The 24,055-nt window shown below is 44.7% G+C and overlaps 1 protein-coding gene across 2 annotated transcripts; it reads right to left on the reverse strand.

The window, feature by feature from the left end:
• Window positions 1-1,922: 1,922 nt before the first annotated feature.
• On the reverse strand, window positions 1,923-23,244 carry FRG1 (FSHD region gene 1). 2 transcript variants are annotated; one of them, XM_044296494.1, is made up of 10 exons: window positions 23,166-23,244; window positions 21,499-21,582; window positions 20,924-20,991; window positions 19,604-19,726; window positions 13,757-13,814; window positions 13,565-13,679; window positions 11,571-11,675; window positions 9,894-9,985; window positions 6,196-6,306; window positions 1,923-2,057 (listed from the first exon to the last, which is right to left on the reverse strand). In XM_044296494.1, the coding sequence occupies exons 2-10, from the start codon at window positions 21,558-21,560 to the stop codon at window positions 2,021-2,023; spliced, it is 771 nt and encodes a 256-aa protein (XP_044152429.1). In that variant the 5' UTR covers window positions 21,561-21,582; window positions 23,166-23,244; the 3' UTR covers window positions 1,923-2,020. The 2 variants fall into 2 exon arrangements, with proteins under 2 accessions (XP_044152429.1, XP_044152350.1); XM_044296415.1 differs by having other exon boundaries at window positions 23,115-23,178.
• Between the last annotated feature and the right edge of the window lie 811 nt (window positions 23,245-24,055).

Raw genomic sequence — 24,055 nt, forward strand, 5'->3', positions numbered from 1 at the left:
CTAAAAAATCAGCTGCTTTTTTAATAGTAGGGAGGGAGGCCAGTATCTCCTCACGGGGACTTCTGTTTTTAAGCTGAGCTTCTAATTCGGATAGCCAAACAATTAAAGAACGGGCCGTACAGGTGGAGGCTATACTGGGCCTAAAGGATGAGGTAGATGCCTCCCAAGCACCCTTAAGAAAGGCGTCTGCTTTTTTGTCTAGAGGGTCTTTTAATATACCCATATCCTCAAAAGGCAAGGCCGTCTTCCTAGAGACCTTGGAGATGGCTACGTCGATGCGGGGAGCCCTATCCCAGGAGGTAGAGTCCTCTTCTTTAAAGGGGTATTTGCGTTTGAGGTTTTTGGAGATAAATACCTTTTTATTTGGTTTCTTCCACTCGCCTCTAATTAACGCAGCTACATTTTTGTGTACCGGAAAAGTACCATGCTGTCTGGCTTCTAACCCCCCAAACATAATGTCCTGAAAGGAACGGGGCTCCCGGGTCTCTTCTATGCCCATCGTAGAACGAACCGCTTTTAACAGCTTTTCCGTATCTTCCACAGGTAAACATGGTCTCCGCCCTTGACCTTCTTCCTCATCAGGAGAGGACTGCCCTGAGACGTCCGAAAATTCAAACACTGAAGAAGGCAAATCTTCTTCTCCATCTGAAACACTGGGATTACGCCGGGTCTCTTTACGAACCGGCCTCTGATCCTTCTTAGCAGTTAAAGAGGAGTTAACCTCTGACTGAACTAACGCCTGCAGACACTTATAAAAGGAAGGGGATTCTTCCGCAACTGTTTTGTCTATACAGGTCTGGCATAACTTTTTATCCCACTCTGAGGATAACCCCACTTTGCACAGGGCACACTCTCTATTTTTCTTTTTGGACACCACTTTTTTAGGCTTAACCTGAAAATAAACAGTAACGCCAATTAGTAAAAAGGGAATCTAGGTCATAAGAGACCCCACTCACCCCTTCAGAGGTACCGAAGCAGGAGGGACAGCAAGCTCCTCAGATGGCTTCTCCTCCTCCATGATGCAGGCTCAGCCAAGTCGCAAATGAACGCCGGCAACTGGAAAATCGCGCTCCTCTCATAGGGCGCATACTGATGACGTCACCGCCGACGCCTGCGCCGGTCACATGACGGCAGGAGCGCTATCCGGCACTCACTGCCGAAGCCCCTCCTCCTCCTCCCCCAGGCAGCCGGCGTCAGTCTTCACGGCACCTCCACAGAGGCGCCGGCTTCCAGCTCCAGCACACTGAATACTCCCTCCGGAGCTCAGCTGTGCCTCTGAACGGACCCCCCGCGCATGTTGATGCCGCTGATCTCACAGGGACTGCAGGTCAGTAGCGGAGCGCCACCAGGGAGAGGGATCCGAAGCATCCATGCTGCAGGCTTCCCGCCAGAGACAGGAAACCACACTGAAGGGGAGGAGAGTGTCCGCCCTTTTTATTCTGCAGGTTTCCTGTCTCGGGGGGCGGATCCTTCTCTCTGGTGGTGCTGTCATGGGCGATAGGAAAATGTTAGGTTTTAGACACCAGTTCATAAACACTCTTCTCATCTCAGTCTCACATGACTATGCCAATTTAGTTTAGGCTTGCTCATTTTACTCTAATACTTATTCCCAAACCCTAATAAATAAGAGTATAACCATCCTTAGGGGACATGCTGCTGATTTTCTGCAGAAAATTTGCAGGCTATAAAAGTAGTACCAAAGTGAATGGGATTTTACCTACAGGGATCCAGACATTACTTTACACATGGTGTGGATCTGTGGCAAATTCCATGAATTAAATCCACACCATTTGGTGCAGATTTTGCTGCTGTGGAGTTTGATAGAGTACACTATAGATTTTCTGCTGTCTGCTTGTAACATGTACACATTCGGTTGTGGGAAGGTAAGACGCCTGTCCAGTCCCACAGTCATTATAAACTCATTTAAAATAAAAAATCTTTAATGCAACATATTTTAACTTTGAAACACAATACTGAAAAAATACTACTGATTCTCTCCATCCCCAGCATTGGCATGTCTTCACTTGCAGTATCTATCTGCTTTCAGTTTTGCTCTCCTGAAAATAAAAATAAAAAAATATATAAATAAAAAAAATACATTAATATTGGGCTGATAAAACATCAGTATTTACAGATTTCTGCATTCTATTTGAAATAATCTTTTACATTACTTTTACACAGGTAGCCCTTTTATGGTTATGTCCCTGATATTCCCGCCATAGTGATTTCACTGCCTACCACAATCTGCTGTCACTATTGGACACATGTTCACCCTCCTAAATGAATCCATAAGGTTTTATTCAACTTACATATCTATCGTGTGTCTACTTGAAGTAGTTATCCTTTGTATAATGCTCTGTATTACATAGTATTCCACAACAATATAGCCTGGAAGTAGTACTCCGACAGGCAACCTGTTAGACCTCTGACTGTAGTGGTAACACATTGCCAATCCATGATCACGTTGGTGCCCCCTCCCTCTGTCAACCATGTTGATGCTACACTTGCAGTGTAATACACCTGAGCTTCCGCTGCAATCTCGAGGGGACATTAAGTGGTGCCCATAGGATCGTCATAACAGATACAGTACAGACCAAAATATTGGACACACCTTCTCATTCAAAGAGTTTTCCTTATTGTCATGACTATGAAAATTGTAGATTCACACTGAAGGCATCAAAACTATGAATTAACACATGTGGAATTATATACACATAACAAAAAAGTGTGAAACAACTGAAAATATGTCATATTCTAGGTTCTTCAAAGTAGCCACCTTTTGCTTTGATTACTGTTTTGCACACTCTTGGCATTCTCTTGATGAGCTTCAAGAGGTAGTCACCTGAAATGGTTTTCACTTCACAGGTGTGCCCTGTCAGGTTTAATAAGTGGGATTTCTTGCCTTATAAATGGGGTTGGGACCATCAGTTGCGTTGTGGAGAAGTCAGGTGGATACAAAGCTGATAGTCCTACTAAATAGACTGTTAGAATTTGTATTATGGCAAGAAAAAAGCAGCTAAGTAAAGAAAAACTAGTGGCCATCATTACTTTAAGAAATGAAGGGCAGTCAGTCCGAAAAATTAGAAAAACTTTAAAAGTGTCCCCAAGTGCAGTCACAAAAACCATCAAGCGCTACAAAGAAACTGGCTCACATACAGACCGTCCCAGGAAAGGAAGACCAAGAGTCACCTCTGCTGCGGAGGATAAGTTCATCCGAGTCACCAGCCTCAGAAATCGCAGGTTAACAGCAGCTCAGATTAGAGACCAGGTCAATGCCACACAGAGTTCTAGCAGCAGACACATCTCTAGAACAACTGTTAAGGGGAGACTGTGAATCAGGCCTTCATGGTAGAATATCTGCTAGGAAACCACTGCTAAGGACAGGCAACAAGCAGAAGAGACTTGTTTGGGCTAAAGAACACAAGGAATGGACATTAGACCAGTGGAAATCTGTGCTTTGGTCTGATGAGTCCAAATTTGAGATCTTTGCTTCCAACCACCGTGTCTTTGTGCGAGGCAGAAAAGGTGAACGGATGGACTCTACATGCCTGGTTCCCACCGTGAAGCATGGAGGAGGAGGTGTGATGGTGCTTTGCTGGTGACACTGTTGGGGATTTATTCAAAATTGAAGGCATACTGAACCAGCATGGCTACCACAGCATCTTGCAGCGGCATGCTATTCCACCCGGTTTGCATTTAGTTGGATCATCATTTATTTTTCAACAGGACAATGACCCCAAACACACCTCCAGGCTGTGTAAGGGCTATTTGACCATGAAGGAGAGTGATGGGGTGCTGCGCCAGATGACCTGGCCTCCACAGTCACCGGACCTCAACCCAATCGAGATGGTTTGGGGTGAGCTGGACCGCAGAGTGAAGGCAAAAGGGCCAACAAGTGCTAAGCATCTCTGGGAACTCCTTCAAGACTGTTGGAAGACCATTTCAGATGACTACCTCTTGAAGCTCATCAAGAGAATGCCAAGAGTGTGCAAAGCAGTAATCAAAGCAAAAGGTGGCTACTTTAAAGAACCTAGAATAATGACATATTTTCAGTTGGTTCACACTTTTTTGTTATGTATATAATTCCACATGTGTTAATTCATAGTTTTGATGCCTTCAGTGTGAATCTACAATTTTCATAGTCCTGAAAATAAAGAAAACTCTTTGAATGAGAAGGTGTGTCCAAACTTTTGGTCTGTACTGTATATCAATCATGATGTGGACACTAGTAATCAATCATGATGAATATATATGGGGTTTTCCAGGAATTTAATATTGATGACCTATCCTAAGGCACTCCAATCAATCAGCTTTCGAACATGCTGTGGTTCTCTGACGAATGGTGTGGTCCCTACATATTATATCAAGCACACCGCTGTACATTGTAGCTCTATCACATCCACCTGAATGGGACCAAGCTGCACAAAGGCCATGTGATCAATGGACCTGACGTCACAGTCCAAGGTCAAGGCAGCAGCCCCTTTCACCAGATGATCAATGGGGTGCCTGCAGTTAGACCCCCACCAAATTAATATTAATGACCTATCCCGAGGAAAGGTCATTAAAACTTAAAAGGGGTTATCCAACCCCTATAATGCCTCCTGCCCCCATATAATGCCCGAGCTCCTCACACAGGTTGTACTTGCCTTGCTCCCCGCGCCGCATCAAAACATCCGCCGATGGGCGGGGGTATGTTAGCCAATAGCAGGCCACGGGTGATGCTAGGGAGGCTCATCCATCCTGTGTGAGGGGCCCGGGCATTACAGGGGTTGGATAACCCCTTTAATTGCCTGGAACACCCCTTCTAAAAATTGTATCATCTTTCCATTCAGACATATATGGAATGGATCACAATATAACTACACTACTATTTGATATTAACATTCACATGAAGATTTCATCCAACAGAAGACCGGATAGAAGTATTAAATAAGCTAGAAGGGAAATTGTAGAGGGGAATAGTAATGGCCTACTTAAAGCTAACAAGAGATAAATCATTAGGACTTGGTAAAGTCAGACAGGCATGTAATAGAGGAGCTCTGAAGTGTGAGCCTGCCATCACCACTGTAATTATTTCTCCAATTACTATAGAGATAGCTCTGGCTGACACTCTCCAAATACCGCTATAGCGTTACGGATGGCAGGTAATATCAGGTCATGTCACAATAAGTGTACCTCTGCCATCATTTATTAAAAATCATTATTCAGAGTTTTTGTTTTCTGAGCAGACAAGTGGAAAAGTTATGTAAAGGCTTTCCAGCTTTTTAACAAATTTTGCCATGGACCGGGGTTGTCAGGTGTGGTGCTGCAGCGGTAACGTGTCCTCCAAATGTCATGCCACATGTTCCGCATGCATGGCAGCGCCTGCAGCAGCAGATGATCACATGTCCAGGCAAGAAGTTTAGAAGTAAGAGCGAGCATGGCGAATACAGCGGTGGACCAGAAGAGCTGGAACTGAGCGGTGGAGAAAAGGAAAGTATGCTTTCCTTCACAGGGCTGGTGGGGAGGGGGAGGCAAAATTTTCTAAAAAGCTGGAGAACCCATTTAAATGAAGTGTTCAGTTTTTAATATAAAGGATATTAAAGGGGTTTTCCCATCACAGACAATCGGGGCATATCATTAGGATATGCCCCCATTGTCCGAAGGGTGTGGGTCCCACCTCTGGGACCCGCACCTACACCGAGAACAGAGTGGGAAAAGGTGGTGGAGGGCACACTGCGCATGCGCAGCCGCCGTCCATTCATTTCTATGGGGCTGCCAAAAATAGCTAAGCGCTGGCTCGGCTATTTCCATCGGCTTCATAGAAATGAATGGGAGCAGGGGCCACGCGTGCGCAGTGTGCTCCCATTCACTTATACGGGGAGAGTGCATGGTGGTGGCTGGGGTCACCACTCTACCCACTCCATTCTCGGCATACGTGTGGGTCCTAGCGGTATGCCCCCATTGTCTGTGATGGGAATACCCCTTTAAGTTCATAATAAAAAATATACAGTATTTTACTTCTGCACAGGTTAATATTTCCGCTTGCTGTCAGTGAATGGGAACATTGTTTACAAGCAGTGGCTGAAAACCTGTTCGTGTCCACTTGATTAAAAAAAAAGTAAGCTTAAAACATCTCCTAAAGCTAAAATACGTATTAAAATGCTGTTTATATTTTCACAGTGGCAAAAAAAAATTTGCTATCCCAAAATTCACCTGTCCAGAAGTGCTTCATGGAAAGACCCTTCTTTTCTGGCTTTTTTGAGTTCCTTGTGGTCTTCTTTGCTTACTTTAAGTTTACGGTCCTGAAAACTTTGAAATTTTTTGCTGCAAAATAATCAAAAAGAACATTAAATAAATCTGACAGTATTTACAAGTACTATGCCTAGTACAAAGTGTACTGTCTGGGTACAGCCACCTCTCTGTCCTTCTAAGTGCATAATCAGACCAGCACCGTATTCAGGCCACTAAAAACTGACTGCACATGGATGGTGTCTGTGTGCTGTGCATTATTTTTTATCGCGCGCCCACTGACTTGGGTGAAAATTAGGACCAATGGTCCATGCAGAAAGTTGGAGCTGTTAAATGGACCATTGATCATAAAGGCCTAGTGTTCAGTCCACGTGCTGTCTGTTCCACACTTGGACTGCAAATGGATATGAACATTGCTGGTATGACAGATATTTTCTGTAATTTTTCAGATAATGAAGTTCTCTGAGATTTTTATATTGATGGCCTATTCTTAAGACAGGCAATCAATATCTCATCATGTGGGTCCACTATTGGTACCTGCACCGATCAGCTGTTCTGCGGTAGCTCCGTCCACCACACAATGGTCAAGTCAGTGCTCAGCTGTTTTCAGAGCTCCTATATTGGTGAATGGAAGGTGGCCGTGCACGAGCAGCTCCTCTCACTTCACATCCTAGCAATATGCCATCAGCGTCCTAGATGGTAACACCCCTTTAAATAGATACAAACACTCCAGTATTTTTACTCTCAGCCACTGAAACCCAACAGGAGGGGTAGGGGCACTGTGGCTGACCCCCGATGGGGTAGGGGCACTGTGGCTGACCCCCGATGGGGTAGGGGCACTGTGGCTGACCCCCGATGGGGTAGGGGCACTGTGGCTGACCCCCGATGGGGTAGGGGCACTGTGGCTGACCCCCGATGGGGTAGGGGCACTGTGGCTGACCCCCGATGTATATATATTGTAGGAAGGCGCAAGGGGCCGTCGTTAATGGAAGGTATGTGTCACCGAGATTCCTGGCCTCGGTGAGGTAAGAGTCGGTAGCTTTAAGTGTCATCGGCAGCTAGTGCTGATTGACACTGTTTTGTTGTTAGTTTGGCTGTAAAGCTGATCCAGGCCGGCTGTTACTGGGAGTAGCCAAAGTGCTGGGTGGGTGGCTACTCCCCACACTCCAGGCCGGGTCTTTTTTTGGCCTATATAAAACCGAGCCAGCAGTCTCAGCTGGGTTTGGTTTATCCTCCATCTGAGAGAGAGAAACTGTGGAGTCTCTGTGTTTTGGGACCTGTGAATTTGTGCCGTGCTAAAGGACTGAGAGCCACATGCTGGGAAAACAGGCCCCTAAAGCCTGCTGTGGACTGTGGATAGAAAACTGCTAACCAGGTGAAGATTTTGTTCTATGGACAATGCATGGTGTGAACAAACACCAAGACTGTGAACGGTCATTTAGTTTTTCCTTATGTGTGAATAAACACCGAACTGTTTAAGTTAAAGACTTCGTGGTTGCCTCTATACTGTGTCCGCTAGCCTGTCTACCAGAGCAAATCCCAATATAATACATATACATATATACATATACACAACAGAATAATCCGAGATCAAGGAGTTTGTGAAAGTCACCTGACATTCCACAAATCTTATTTATATCCTGTTTATAATCTGTAGTTTGGTGAGAAAGTCATGCAAACGAGTGTCATCATTAATGTTACATATGCAAGGGAATGATGTAGAAGCAGCGTTTTTATTTTCCTGCCTCACAGAGATAAAATCAGCTATAATCCTCCATGTAATGCTGCAAGCAATGAAACCCGCAGGACTAACGTACTACACAAAATAAATAGGGAGCAGACTCACAAGGTGATCTACTCTGCAGGTTATCTTGGAACCATTTGTATAAAGCTTCTGAGGGACTTTTACTGCACATGACACCAGTGCTTATTCACTAGGAGCGATGGGACTGACACACAGCATGGTTGCCAAGATAAGGAGATCTTCTAGAGCATTTCTTCTAGTTCAGTGTTCCATTTTCTTACATAAATCTCAGCATTTTCGCAATAGAGTCATTACCAGAATTGCTCCCATTTATACAACCTTTCATCAGCAGAACGAGAGATGCAACAATTCGCTAACAGAATATAGACTGCCATAAGCAGTACTTGATTTTGGCTTAGGACATTTTATTGAACTGTATTGCCATCATACTGCCCTATCAGGGGAACTGCCTGCCATCATACTGCCCTATCAGGGTCTAACGGGTGTACTAAGATGGCAGACAGGGGGGCCACTGCTGTCACAACAAGCCAATATCACATTACAGGGGGCTGATGGCGTTAAAAAGGGAGCTCCCCACCTGTGTCAACCACTTAGGCCCCTTGCAGACGAGCGTGTCCGGATGTGTCCCGGTGCATTGCGGCAAACCAGAGCGAGTAGGTACGCAGTTGCAGTCAGTTTTGAAAGCGATTGCGTTCCGATGTTCAGCTTTTATCGCGCGGGTGCAATGTGTTTTGTACACGCGTGATTAAAAAACGACTGTGGTACCCAGACCCGAACTTCTTCACAGAAGTTCAGGTTTGGGTTAGTTGTAGTGTAGATTGTATTATTTTCCCTTATAACATGGTTATAAGGGAAAATAATAGCATTCTGAATACAGAATGCATAGTACAATAGGGCTGGAGGGGTTAAAAAAAAAATATAAAAAAAAATTAACTCACCTTAATCCACTTGTTCGCGCAGCCGGCTTCTCTTCTGTCTTCATCTGTGAGCAATAGGACCTTTGATGACGTCACTGCGTTCATCACATGGTCCATCACATGATCCATCACCATGGTGATGGATCATGTGATGAGCATAGTGACGTCATCAAAGGTCCTATTGCTCACAGATGAAGACAGAAGAGATGCCGGGCTGCACGAACAAGTGGATTAAGGTGAGTTAATTTTTTTTTTAATTTTTTTTTTAACCCCTCCAGCCCTATTGTACTATGCATTCTGTATTCAGAATTCTATTATTTTCCCTTATAACCATGTTATAAGGGGAAATAATAATGATCGGGTCCCCATCCCGATCGTCACCTAGCAACCGTGCGTGAAAATCGCACCGCATCCGCACTTGCTTGCGATTTTCACACAACCCCATTCATTTCTATGCGGCCTGCGTTACGTGAAAAACGCACAAAGAGGAGCATGCTGCGATTTTCACCCAACGCACAAGTGATGCATGAAAATCACCGCTTGTGTGCACAGCCCCATAGAAATTATTGGGTCAGTATTCAGTGCGGGTGCAATGCGTTCAACTCGCGCGGAATACTCGCCCGTGTGAAAGGGGCCTTAGGTGTTGAGGACAGCAACATCTATTGGCAAGTTACAATGTCAGCCATTGCAGCAGGATGGCAGCTTTACTTTTCAGCGGAACCCACTCCTGATGGCGTGGGCTTAGCTCCTGAATATGTTGGGAGCAATTTATCATTCCCCCACGCCACTTTTCTGGCATAAAAAAGTTGCAATCCTCCTGTTTGTCATTTTGTAAACGGCACATGTGATAGATTTTGTCGCCAGTGGCATTTCTACGCCACCCTCGCCACTTTACGAAAACTGAGAGTGGCAAGGGGGGAGCCATCTGTATTTTAAGCATTTTTTGGAAAGCTTCTAAAAAGGCATGAGATTTAGCTTACACATAATTGAGTTCACACTGTTTAACATTGCCCCGATCTTCATCAGCTAAGTCGTCTTTTCGCGTCGATTCTCTTTCTGTACTGCATCGGATCTGTAATAAGGGAAGAACATAAAGAGACCTGTTATAAGAAGAAGACACGACTTGTATTATTTGCACCTGACTTGCTGCAAACTCTAGTTTTACTACATTTCTCTCAAAGTGGCTACGGTAATCTTCTGTACAATCTTATTATAGTGGTTTTCCGGGCTCCCATTATTTGTGACCTATCCTCAGGATCAGATACCCGGCACCCTCACCAATCAGCTGTTCCTTGCAGGTGCCAAGGCTACCACAGGGGCTCAAACTGTAGTGGCCGGGGCAGGTTTCTACAGCTCAGCTCCCGTTCAAGTGTATGGGCTGATAGAGGATCCTATCCATCAGTGGCCCCTCCATTCACCTGGAGACAGGGGAACTAGCGTGTGCGCAGTCCATCCCTGGTATAAGTGAATGGAGGGCACTGACGAACGGGATCCTCCATCAGCGCCCATGTACCCAGCACAGTGCGGGCCTGCGTGTAAACATGAAGTATTCTCATTAAACCGACGGACATCAGTGCATGTGCTGTGTGATTTACACCTGTTCAGTAGGTGCCATTTTTGGTAACTTGAAATCGGTCATTGTATTTCAGACTATATTAACGACAGGGAAAGTGCAGGCAACTGAAACCTCATCTACATCTAATATAATAAAGAGCTGATTACTCCTGCTATCTTGTATTGTTCATTTTTCAACAAACACTATTGGCTAAGTCCTCATGTGTCACCAGTTCACAAGTGCTCCCAGACAGGAGAAAGGGTTACAGGCTCAAACTGTCTAAAATTTTATGTTACCTCTGAAATTGGGCCCATCACCTCTCCCGTTTTCAATTCTGGAATATACTTTCATATGACTATGTTGTGCCGTTCCTCTTTTATTCATGCTAGACGTTTATGAATGAATTCCCAGCAGTCTGCCATAAAGGTCCAACTGGGTGTTACCAGTTGGGGAGTTGTCTCTGCACAGTCTGACACTATCCAATCAGTGCTGCCAGTAGCAGACTGTGCAGGAACACCCCCCCAACTGGTAACACCTGGTTGGACCTTTATTGCAGGCTGCTGGCAATTCATTCATAAACGTCTATTAGGAATAATAGAGGAATGGCACAACAGAGCCATATGAAAAGATGCTCCAGAATTGTTTTTATACAGGGAAAGTGACATGTCAGGGTAGGTGACAGGTGCTCTTTAAGCACATTTAGGCTATTTTCACATCTGCGTTTTTTCGCTGGATACGGCAGGGATCAGCAAAAACAAATCCGTTCAATAATACAACTGTCTGCGTCCGTTCAGAATGGATCTGGTTGTATTATCTCTAAAATGAACCAGATGGATCCAGCACTAAAACCATTGTAAGTCAATGGTTGCGGATCCGGCATTTAGGTGCACCCCGTTCCGGTTTGTTTAGTTTTGTCCCCTGTGACAATGATGCGTCAATGAAGCGTTTACCTCCGGTTTCGAGATCCTATGATGGATCTCAAAACCAGAAAGCAAAACACAGATGTGAAAGTAGCCGTATACACCTCATTTCACACAATACGCCTGGTTGGAAAGGTGGTGCAATTCACAAGGTATAACTAAAGGGCAGGCAGCCTAAATACCTTTATCATCTCCGCTTCACCGGCCGTCTTACTGTGTGCTACTAAGTCTCCTTCTTCACTGCAGCCAACAAAACAGCTGTTGGACGCCAGCAGAGCCGTTTTCCCCTGAAAGTGATCAGAGAACCCTGTGTAAGTAGAATCCGTCTGCAGTATAAAAATACACCGGTGCACAATTCTGAAAAGTGCCGTTTTGGAAGCAGGGGATAGTATATACTGCTGATCAATAACAGACATACCGGTAATTAACTGATGGAATTGATTTAAGAAAAATATACATTTTAGGTGCCCTTAAAGTGAACGTCTCCATGGAATACATTTGTATTGTCTAAATTGGTTCAAAATTCTGTGCGGACTAATTTCTCAATCCTAACACAGAATGTTGTGTGAAAGAGGAGCCTGCTGGCAGACATGGGTCGGGGCCAGGAAGTATTGAAAGCATATATTACCATCTATCTATATATTTTAATCAATGGAGTACAGTAAAAATGACCTCTGAACGCTGCAGGTGCTGCTCCCCCAGCAGAGGGGCTGGGTTCATACATTGAGCCTGCAGGCCTGGCCGTAATGCACTGGCTCCCCCGGTATACATGCAAAGTTCATTTTTGATAAATAGCCCTCTGCCCCTAACCATGCCTGTCATCAGTTTGCATTGACAAAGCTACTGACAGACTTCCTTTAACCCATTCAGTCCCAAAGGGTTTTTTGTTTTAGTTTTTCACACCCTGACTTTCAGGGGCAATGACTTTTTATTTTTCCTGTTTACATAGCTGAATGAGGGATTGTTTTTTTTCTTTCTTTTACGTGACAAGTTGCACTTTCTAATTCCACCATTTAATAATGCACACGATGTAGTGGGAAGCTGGAAAAAAATTAAATTCCCAAAAAGTTTTATGGGTTTCCCTAGACGGTAAAACTGACCTGTTACTTTCATTCTCCAGGTCAGTATGATTACAGCGATACCACATATAGATCGTTTTTTTTTTTGCATTTTAAAACTGATCACACTGCATTCTGGGGTGTATAAGACTTTTTGATCAACCAAAGTCCAAAAACAATGAATTCGGCTATTTTGACTTTTTGTTTCCCCGTTTTGCAATTTGGGAAAAATATTTTTATACTTTAATAGTATGCTTTTTTTCGTTTTTTTTTTTCATTTTTACATTATTATTTTTGGGGAAAGGGAGGTGATTTGAATTTTTTTATTGTTTAAAACTTTTATTTTATTTTTTTATACACTATTGTATAGTTGCCATAGGGAATGATAACAAACAATCATCAGATTGCTTCTCTCATACACTCCAATGCATTAGCATTGGAGTGTACGAGAGCTTTAATGTATCACTATGGAGTCCTGCTACAGGCAGGGGCTCCACAGAAACTAATGTGCGGCAGCTTCAGTTGCATCCGGCTCCCCTAATCTCTGCCAGGGGGAGCCAGAGCACAAAAGGGTCGCAGGTGTCTGGTGCATGAAGCAGCAGGCACCCGGCGGTTATAAAACCCGGCGCCATGTTTAAAGTCCTGGCCAGCGCCGTACTTGTACAGCACTGGTTGGGAAGGGATTAGGTAAATACCTCTATTGGTCATAAAATAACAATTCTGTGCCATTCCTCCATTGCACCTATCAGAAATGTATTAAATAAACTGACAACTAAATGCTGCCAGTAGGGGGTGCGTTCTTGAACAGTTTGCCATCGTCCAATCAGTGCTGACATTCCTCTTTAACAAGTGAAATGATAACAACCAGTTGTCAATATATGTATTCATACATGTCTAGGAGGAATAACAGAGGAATGGCACATCACAGACTTCAATGAAAAGATGCTCCGGAATTACTACTTCTTAGGGAATACAAGTATTTCGTAAAAAAAAACAGGAAACCTGACGATCCTCTTACAGCTATGACTATTCCACTATAAACATGCATCATCACAAAACGCCTAAAAACCATGGGAAGCTGGAGATTTTAACGATCATAGGCACTTATTAGAGCTTACGTCTTGAAACACAGGCTCCCATTGCTCCCTAGCGCCAATTGCATCTGCACGACCCACGACCAGGCCATCTGAGTTTATTCCCAGGTACTTCCCATATCCAGACTTCAGTGCAATCCTACAAAAGAATGAGGTAAATAGATGAAATGTCATAGCAGTTTTATATAGGTAGTAACAGGAGCCCCCTGTAATTACCTGGCATCTGAGAGTTTAATAGCTGTGAACTGCTCTGGTGGCGCTGGACCCTCATCATCTGGAAGGAGAGGTAGAAACATTTCTTCAAGTAATGACTGCGCAATTGTATCAGGGAACAGCGCAAGACTAACCATATCAGCTGGAGTCTAGCTGCACGTGGCCAACAAACCACCATCGCGGGAGAACAGAGACAAGAGACGCTCGTGAGTATTGGCCTGACAAATACAGGACCACCGAGCCGAGCATCTTTGGGACATTTACTTACACGGTAAGATCGTCCTGATTCTTCCGGCAGGCCGTCATAAGGAGCACGAGAAGGTTTCTTTCCCCAGTGGGACGCCGCTATCTCTCTGAGTGTATGTACACACTATTTGCAATTGACCTATAGTACCCAGTTTGTGATACCACACCAGGAACATCCATAGATCCTTTCTAGGATATTTTGTAAATATCGATTACATTTGGGACTATATATCAAGTGCAATCCATCTACCTCATTGACAGTGCCGTTTTCTATTCTGCAGCGATATTTTGTTACTTGTAGCCACTTGTTTATTTATTTATACCTATATTTTAGGGTTTCTTGTTGGCATGTATATTCTTATCCTTAGGAGCATCTATTAGGATATGTTTGGGTAGCGGAGTTCTATGAATTAGCATTTTATTTATTTGTGTAGTAAAACTCTTTATGGTCCGATTATCTTGAGTGCCCAGATTTTCCTTTGTTACACGTATCTGACCTTTTGAGGATAGGGCGAGTCCTCTTATCTGAGAGCACCTCATTTTGGTCCTAGTGAATACAGTGCGCCACATCCATCACTATGTACACCACTACTTGCTTTTTAAAGGGAACCTGTCATCAACTTTATGCCGACCTCACTGAGGGCAGCATAAAATAGTGACAGAAATGCGGATTTCAGGTGTGTCACTCATGAGCTAAAAGTCAGTGGTTGCCGAGAACCAGCATCATAATCATTGCAGCCCAGGCCTTGAAAAGAGTCAGATCTACTTCAGAGAGAAAGGGAGGAAACTCTGTATTAGACTGTCAGTCCTCAGCAGGTGGGCAGGACTTCATGTATAACCATGACTCTTCTCAGGTGGCCGGACTCTTTTCCAGGCCCAGTCTGCAATGACTGTGATGTTGGTTCTCAGCAACCACTTACTTTTAACTTATAAATGACCGACCGCAGAAATCAACTCACCTGTCTCTACTTTATTCTGGCGTAAGTATGGGCAGCATAAAGTTGATGACAGGTTCCCTTTAAGCAAAAAGGGACACACTTAGCAGGAGGGGACAAGGCTTTGCGTGGTCCACAAATGTACTATAACTTATGCCAGAAGCTGGCGTGTGTTACAGCTGATGTCTAAGTCAGCCCCTAGCTGGTGTACACTTCAGTATCTGGTGCCCGGACTGTCAGATACATGACTAATGCATCTGCCTCTTAATAAATTAGGTGCAACTCTCTCTAGCGCACATGGATCAGGAATGGTGATTTTGAACGCCAGTCCCGATAAACGTCCCTCTATGTAATGTTTTCTTTTTATGAACATGCCCAAAAGAAACTATTTCAACACATTTAAAGGGGTTATCCTATGAGTAATGTAAAAAAATTAAAATCAGAGATCATATAGTACATGCCAATACCTTTCTAACAACGCTAGAAACAGCCCTGTACCTCACATGGATCCAGAGATCTCCCCATTCATTGCTCGGCTAGATTTATATCAAGCTGGCAGCTCAGGGGAGTGTCTTATCTGCTGCAGCTCAGGGGGCGTGTCCACGCTCTCCCTATCACAGCTCAGGGGGCGTGTCCATGCTCTCCCTATCACAGCTCAGGGGGCAGTGGAAGGATGAAAGCGAGCATGTTCGGCCTTCTCAGTGACCAGGTCAAAGAAACAAGAAAAAAAAAACAGCAGGTGGTGCTATACAGACACATTTTCTTGAATAACTCAGTGGCTATACAAAATTTTTAATTACATGCAATTACAAAAGTATTCAGATCCAGGTGCTGGTTTGAAAAACTGTAAAATATTTTTCGTGGGACAACCCCTTTAACCGCCTCCGGACCGCCTAACGCAGATGTGCGGTCCGGAGGCGGCAGCCCTGCGCACGACGACGCATATACGCGTCATCTCGCGAGGGCCGGGATTTCCTGTGAACGCGCGCACACAGGCGCGCGCGCTCACAGGAACGGAAGGTAAGCGAGTGGATCTCCAGCCTGCCAGCGGCGATCGCTCGCTGGCAGGCTGGAGATCCGAATTTTTTAACCCCTAACAGGTATATTAGACGCTGTTTTCATAACAGCGTCTAATATACCTCCTACCTGGTCCTCTGGTGGACCCTTTTGTTAGGATCGACCACCAGAGGACTCAGGTAGCTCAGTACAGTCGCACCAAACACCACACTACACTACACTACACCCCCCCCCCCGGTCACTTATTAACCCCTTATAAACCCCTGATCACCCATGATCACCCCATATAAACTCCCTGATCACCCCCCTGTCATTGATCACCGCCCTGTCATTGATCACCCCCCTGTCATTGATCACCCCCCTGTCATTGATCACCCCCCTGTCATTGATCACCCCCCTGTCATTGATCCGTTCAGACGTCCGTATGATTTTTACGGATCCACGGATACATGGATCGGATCCGCAAAACGCATACGGACGTCTGAATGGAGCCTTACAGGGGGGTGATCAATGACAGGCGGGTGATCACCCATATACACTCCCTGATCACCCCCTGTCATTGATCACCTCCCTGTAAGGCTCCATTCAGACGTCCGCATGCGTTTTGTGGATCCGATCCATGTATCCATGGATCCGTAAAAATCATGCAGACGTCTGAATGGAGCCTTACAGGGGGGGTGATCAGTGACAGGGGGGTGATCACCCTGATCACCCCCTGTCATTGATAACCCCCCTGTAAGGCTCCATTCAGACGTCCGCATGTGTTTTGTGGATCCGATCCATGTATCCATGGATCCGTAAAAATCATGCGGACGTCTGAATGGAGCCTTACAGGGGGGGTGATCAGTGACAGGCGGGTGATCACCCATATACACTCCCTGATCACCCCCTGTCATTGATCACCCCCCTGTCATTGATCACCCCCCTGTAAGGCTCCATTCAGACGTCCGCATGTGTTTTGCGGATCCGATCCATGGATCCGTAAAAATTATACGGACGTCTGAATGGAGCCTTACCAGGGGGGTGATCAATGACAGGGGGGTGATCAGGGAGTCTATATGGGTGATCACCCCCCTGTCATTGATCACCCCCCTGTAAGGCTCCATTCAGACATTTTTTTTGGCACAAGTTAGCGGAAATTTTTTGTTTGTTTTTGTTTTTGTTTTTTCTTACTAAGTCTCATATTCCACTAACTTGTGTCAAAAAATAAAATCTCACATGAACTCGCCATACCCCTCACGGAATCCAAATGCGTAAACATTTTTAGACATTTATATTCCAGACTTCTTCTCACGCTTTAGGGCCCCTAAAAAGCCAGGGCAGTATAAATACCCCACATGTGACCCCATTTCGGAAAGAAGACACCCCAAGGTATTCCGTGAGGGGCATATTGAGTCCATGAAAGATTGAAATTTTTGTCCTAAGTTAGCGGAAAGTGAGACTTTGTGAGAAAAAAACAAAAAAAAAAAAATCAATATCCGCTAACTTATGCAAAAAAAAAAAAATTTCTAGGAACTCGCCATGCCCCTCATTGAATACCTTGGGGTGTCTTCTTTCCAAAGTGGGGTCACATGTGGGGTATTTATACTGCCCTGGCTTTTTAGGGGCCCGAAAGTGTGAGAAGAAGTCTGGGATCCAAATGTCTAAAAATGCCCTCCTAAAAGGAATTTGGGCCCCTTTGCCCACCTTGGCTGCAAAAAAGTGTCACACATGTGGTATCGCCGTACTCAGGAGAAGTTGGGTAATGTGTTTTGGGGTGTCATTTTACATATACCCATGCTGGGTGAGAAAAATATCTTGGTCAAATGCCAACTTTGTATAAAAAAAATGGGAAAAGTTATCTTTTGCCAAGATATTTCTCTCACCCAGCATGGGTATATGTAAAATGACACCCCAAAACACATTGCCCAACTTCTCCTGAGTACGGCGATACCACATGTGTGACACTTTTTTGCAGCCAAGGTGGGCAAAGGGGCACATATTCCAAAGAGCACCTTTCGGATTTCGCAGGCCATTTTTTACACATTTTGATTGCAAGGTACTTCTTACACATTTGGGCCCCTAAATTGCCAGGGCAGTATAACTACGCCACAAGTGACCCCATTTTGGAAAGAAGACACCCCAAGGTATTCCGTGAGGGGCACGGCGAGTTCCTAGAATTTTTTATTTTTTGTCACAAGTTAGCGGAAAATGATGATTTTTCTTTTTTTTTCTTTTTTCCTTACAAAGTCTCATATTCCACTAACTTTGGAATATGTGCCCCTTTGCCCACCTTGGCTGCAAAAAAGTGTCACACATGTGGTATCGCCGTACTCAGGAGAAGTTGGGCAATGTGTTTTGGGGTGTCATTTTACATATACCCATGCTGGGTGAGAAAAATATCTTGGTCAAATGCCAACTTTGTATAAAAAAATTGGAAAAGTTGTCTTTTGCCAAGATATTTCTCTAACCCAGCATGGGTATATGTAAAATGGCACCCCAAAACACATTCCCCAACTTCTCCTGAGTACGGCGATACCAGATGTGTCACACTTTTTTGCAGCCAAGGTGGGCAAAGGGGCACATATTCCAAAGTGCACCTTATTTTTTGTCGCAAGTTAGTGGAATATGAGACTTTGTAAGAAAAAAATAAAAATAAAAAATCATCATCATTTTCCGCTAACTTGTGACAAAAAAAAAAAGTTCTATGAACTCACTATGCCCATCAGCGAATACCTTAGGGTGTCTACTTTCCGAAATGGGGTCATTTGTGGGGTTTTTCTACTGTTTGGGCATTGTAGAACCTCAGGAATCATGACAGGTGCTCAGAAAGTCAGAGCTGCTTCAAAAAGCAGAAATTCACATTTTTGTACCATAGTTTGTAAACGCTATAACTTTTACCCAAACCATATTTTTTTTTGCCCAAACATTTTTTTTTTTATCAAAGACATGTAGAACTATAAATTTAGCGAAAAATTTATATATGGATGTCGTTTTTTTTTTGCAAAATTTTACAGCTGAAAGTGAAAAATGTCATTTTTTTGCTAAAAAATCGTTACATTTCGATTAATAACAAAAAAAGTAAAAATGTCAGCAGCAATGAAATACCACCAAATGAAAGCTCCATTAGTGAGAAGAAAAGGAGGTAAAATTCATTTGGGTGGTAAGTTGCATGACCGAGCGATAAACGGTGAAAGGAGTGTAGTGCCGAAGTGTAAAAAGTGGCCTGGTCATTAAGGGGGTTTCAGCTAGCGGGGCTGAAGTGGTTAACTTGTCCACCATCGCTTATACCCCTGGCAAACTGCTGATATTGTTGAAGGAGGTTATTGAAGACCATACAGAAAACACAGTTTCCTACATGCCACCCATTAACTTGAATGGGTGAACATGTCATAAGTGGCCAAGCTGAGTACACCCGAGCAAAAGCCACTCTTTCTTAGCAACGTTCAACTCTGGCGGTGGAGAGACCCCTTGCACGATGCCCATTTGCCCCAGTAGAGCCCATGGAACATGATGGTCTAACCAAGACAACTGCCTTAACCTTGTTTGACTTTGGTTAGAATATGACAAGTACAACAGGTTCACAGGCCTCGAAATGCACACTAACCTATTCACTGAGAGTCATATGGACCGCCAGGTCTGTGAGGGAATGCCAACTATTCGACAAACTCACCCTTGTGTGGGGCTCCAATAGTAAACAGGCCAGTGTCCAGGGCATGGATGTAAGCTCCTTTGTCCATTTCAACAGCTACCGTCCCTGAAATGTCACCAAGGCATCTGACCACCCACCAGTTTCCTGAAATAAGCAGATGTTTAATTATAATGTCAAACATTACTGACAAAAAAGCATAGTTTTAGGCTATAGACTGGCATAGATAAGCGGGTATTCCCCAAAGGAATAAATGGGAGCTGTAGGGCACCTTCACACACGGCAGATTTTGTGGCAGAAAATTCCCCAAATGAAAATCAGTTTCATTCATTCATTTGAATAAGCGGCTAGCACACGGATTTCTCCGGGCTCCATTAAGGCGAATGGAATTTTCTGCCACAAAATCTGCAGAGTGTGAAAGCTCCCATAGAAACAGCAGATCATCTAGCTGAAAGTCTAACTGCCCTTCTATCTACAGGCGCCTAAACCTGACCCATCGTACCACTCAGATGTTCTCAGAAACTAGTGACAATGTGGAAAAGTATATACAATGTCTGTCACCCGTCATCTGGTACAGCAGCAGAGGATGTGATGGGGGCTGTCAGTGTTATCATGTGTCTCCTGGGGCTCATGGACCTCAGTGCCATACACATCAATGGGGCCATGCACACATCCGTTCTGATCATGTATCTGTGCCCAATCTGAGAACCTCACCACAGCCCTCTCTAACGGAGCGAGAAAACAATGGCACTCACATGGACGCCACGCGTTTCTCACTGATCTCTTTTTTGGTTTTGTACGGCCTTAGGACACTTCTTGAGACCCAGTTGTGGACCCATTGACTTCAATGGGGCCGCAAAAGATGCGGACAGCACATGGAGTGCTCTGTTCCGTGGGTCCACAAAAAAAAAAAAATAGAACATGTCCCATTCTGGTCCGTTTTGCGGACAAGAATAGGCATTTCTATTATGGCCGACCCTTTCCTTTCCGCAAATTGCTGAATGCACACGGGCGTCATCTGTGTTTTGTCGTGTGCATGAGCTCTAAGGGTCCATTCACATGGCCACAACTGTTTTGCAGTCCGCAAATTGTGGATCCGCACTTGACCGGCACTATAATAGACATGTTTTTTCTTGTCCGTGTTCTATTTTTTTGTGGGGCCACGGAATGGAAATGCGGATGCGGACAGCACACAGTGTGCTGTCCGCATCTTTTGCGGCCCCCGCTGAAAATGAATGGGTCCACAATCGTTCTGCAAAATTGCGGAATGGATGCGGACGTGTGAATGGACCCTTATGCAGAGATTCCATTGATCTGATTACACAGGACGATGACCTCACTCACCCACAATATCCAAGCTATCTTCTTTCGATTCCTCTCGCTTCCTCTTACTGCCTTTATGTTTTTTCTTGCTGGAAAGAAAGCAGTAGTTAGCTGTATGTATAGTGCAGGGTTCAGGTCCACAGGTACTGCGGGGGCCCTTGAGCCCTGATAAGAAGTTTTACTAAACACAAGGAGACCCGCCACTTCTACAATGGGGAATGTAAAGGGATTTCAGCTCCTGAAGATGCTTTGTAAAGCAGCAGGCGTATCTGAGCCACATTACAGCACAGAAAGAAGAATTAGCGGCTGCGTTACCTGTCCCTGCGCCAGGCTTCTTCACGGCAGGACTGTCATGGGGGGCGCCCTAGTAGCAGAGGCATTTATTAGGGGCTCTCCTACAGCAGTAAAACTGGGAATTGCTGGCTTAGAGCTGAATGCTCATTTGGATTACAGATACTCCCCTGACCTGCTGACACTTGTAGTTCCACATTGCCTTGGCTACTATAGAATAGATGACGTTTATTTTTCCCCTAAACTCCATTTTCTCTGTAAAACTAGAGTTTTTCCTCCTGTGATGGACTCTCTCAGCTTCTCACCTTTTATCCTTCACTCCCTTCAGCACCAGCTTGGTGGATTTCACACGAGAATATTCAGCCATGGTGCCAGGAACGAGGTCCTAACTGGTGGAGAAAAGAGGGACAATATAATAGATATGTGTATAATACAGTCTGGATCGTTTGTGGGCCGCACACCTTCAATAGCTGATTCTGCTGACTGCCCCGTACACATGCATCCTCAGCCTGTGCTGTCAGTGCCGATAGAGGAGAACTCCCCTACACACCTGACTATGATAAATCACTATGCTGCAGTCAGTTCTGGAGATGCGGTCGTGGCATCAGGCCTTAGACGTGGCCTATGTCCGAAACAATCTGTCCAGTCACTAACGGGTTTGCCATAAACCTGCCATTACGGTGCACCGGAGAAATGATTCACCAGCCATTACGGTGCACCGGAGAAATGATTCACCAGCCATTACGGTGCACTAGAGAAATGATTCACCAGCCATTACGGTGCACTAGAGAAGTGATTCACCAGCCATTACGGTGCACTAGAGAAGTGATTCACCAGCCATTACGGTGCACTAGAGAAGCGATTCACCAGCCATTACGGTGCACTAGAGAAGTGATTCACCAGCCATTACGGTGCACTAGAGAAATGATTCACCAGCCATTACGGTGCACTAGAGAAGCGATTCACCAGCCATTACGGTGCACTAGAGAACTGATTCACCAGCCATTACGGTGCACTAGAGAAGCGATTCACCAGCCATTACGGTGCACTAGAGAAGTGATTCACCAGTCATTACTGTGCACTAGAGAAGTGATTCACCAGCCATTACTGTGCACTAGAGAAGTGATTCACCAGCCATTACTGTGCACTAGAGAAGTGATTCACCAGCCATTACTGTGCACTAGAGAAGTGATTCACCAGTCATTACTGTGCACTAGAGAAGTGATTCACCAGCCATTACTGTGCACTAGAGAAGTAATTCACCAGCCATTACTGTGCACTAGAGAAGTAATTCACCAGCCATTACTGTGCACTAGAGAAGTAATTCACCAGCCATTACTGTGCACTAGAGAAGTAATTCACCAGCCATTACGGTGCACTAGAGAAGTGATTCACCAGTCATTACTGTGCACTAGAGAAGTGATTCACCAGCCATTACTGTGCACTAGAGAAGTAATTCACCATCCATTACTGTGCACTAGAGAAGTAATTCACCAGTCATTACTGTGCACTAGAGAAGTAATTCACCAGTCATTACTGTGCACTAGAGAAGTGATTCATCAGCCATTACTGTGCACTAGAGAAGTAATTCACCAGCCATTACTGTGCACTAGAGAAGTAATTCATCAGCCATTACTGTGCACTAGAGAAGTAATTCACCAGCCATTACTGTGCACTAGAGAAGTGATTCACCAGCCATTACGGTGCACTGGAGAACTGATTCACGTTTGTTATATATAAAGGAATAATCCATCTGGAATACCACTATAACAATAGGTGACACGTCGATTACCCCATTGTAACTGATGGAGCTTTCACTACCACAATAGGGGCTCTTATGAGCACCGCACAGGGACACCATAGGGCAGGTATCGTTGCTTCCGGCCCTGCTGTGTATAAGTCCCGTATCATCAGTACGTACATAACACAACGACAGACCCCGCTCTGCTACACCGCACACAGCACCACTCACTTGTTTCCGGAACTGCTGCTACCTCATCACAACACGACGCAGCGGAAGTTTCCCCTGGAAAACAGCTCTCAACAGGGACAACCATGATCCAACCCTGGAACTAACAAGACGGTGCATGGTAATGCTGCAGTTTAGGAGCGCCCTCTAGTGGCACTCCTAGTAACCTGCTGGCTGGAAAGACCTAATGGTTCATCATTCACTACTCACTCCGCCTGGAGAAACAAGAAGTGATATCTGTATATATTATTTATAGAACTCATTCTGCTCTACTATGTATGGTATATATGGAATTTCGAGCTCAGGCACAAGACCCGATTTTTCATCTGTGTGCTATCCCCTTTTTTCTGCAGATGGGAGTAGTAGTACTCATTATGGCATTTCTCTCCATGTCGTGCCCTGGGCCCTGCAGTCATAGGAAGGATGCGCCTTTTCTTCATTCTTTTGGTTCACACCCCGGTTTTGGGGGCCCTGCCTGACCTTAGGTGGGTGCCCTTGGTGCAGATGAGTTTTGAGGTGCAAAGCATGGTCACTAAATAATGTTACAGCAATGCAGGTGTAGGTGCACACAATGATAAGAGTTCACTGATAAAATCAAACTAATTATTACTTTATTATAAATATATCTCAAATACCTTTCATTAGTTATAATGGCTTGCTTTGTCTAGGGAGCAATCATTAGGAGAAAAAAAAATATATGTCCGCCACCCTATTAGTACACACAGAAACTGTCCTAATCACACAGCAGGACAAGTTACTTCAGATCACTGAGGTAAAGAGCTGCCTCATCCTCCTCCTCTCTGCTCTGCTTGTCAGATCCTGAATACAGCTGATAAGATCTTCAGCTGAATCTCTGTAGGAATGGAGTTCATGAGGAGACATGAAGTACAGAG

The sequence above is a fragment of the Bufo gargarizans genome, chromosome 1, assembly GCF_014858855.1.
Source record: "Bufo gargarizans isolate SCDJY-AF-19 chromosome 1, ASM1485885v1, whole genome shotgun sequence".
NCBI lineage: Eukaryota > Metazoa > Chordata > Amphibia > Anura > Bufonidae > Bufo > Bufo gargarizans.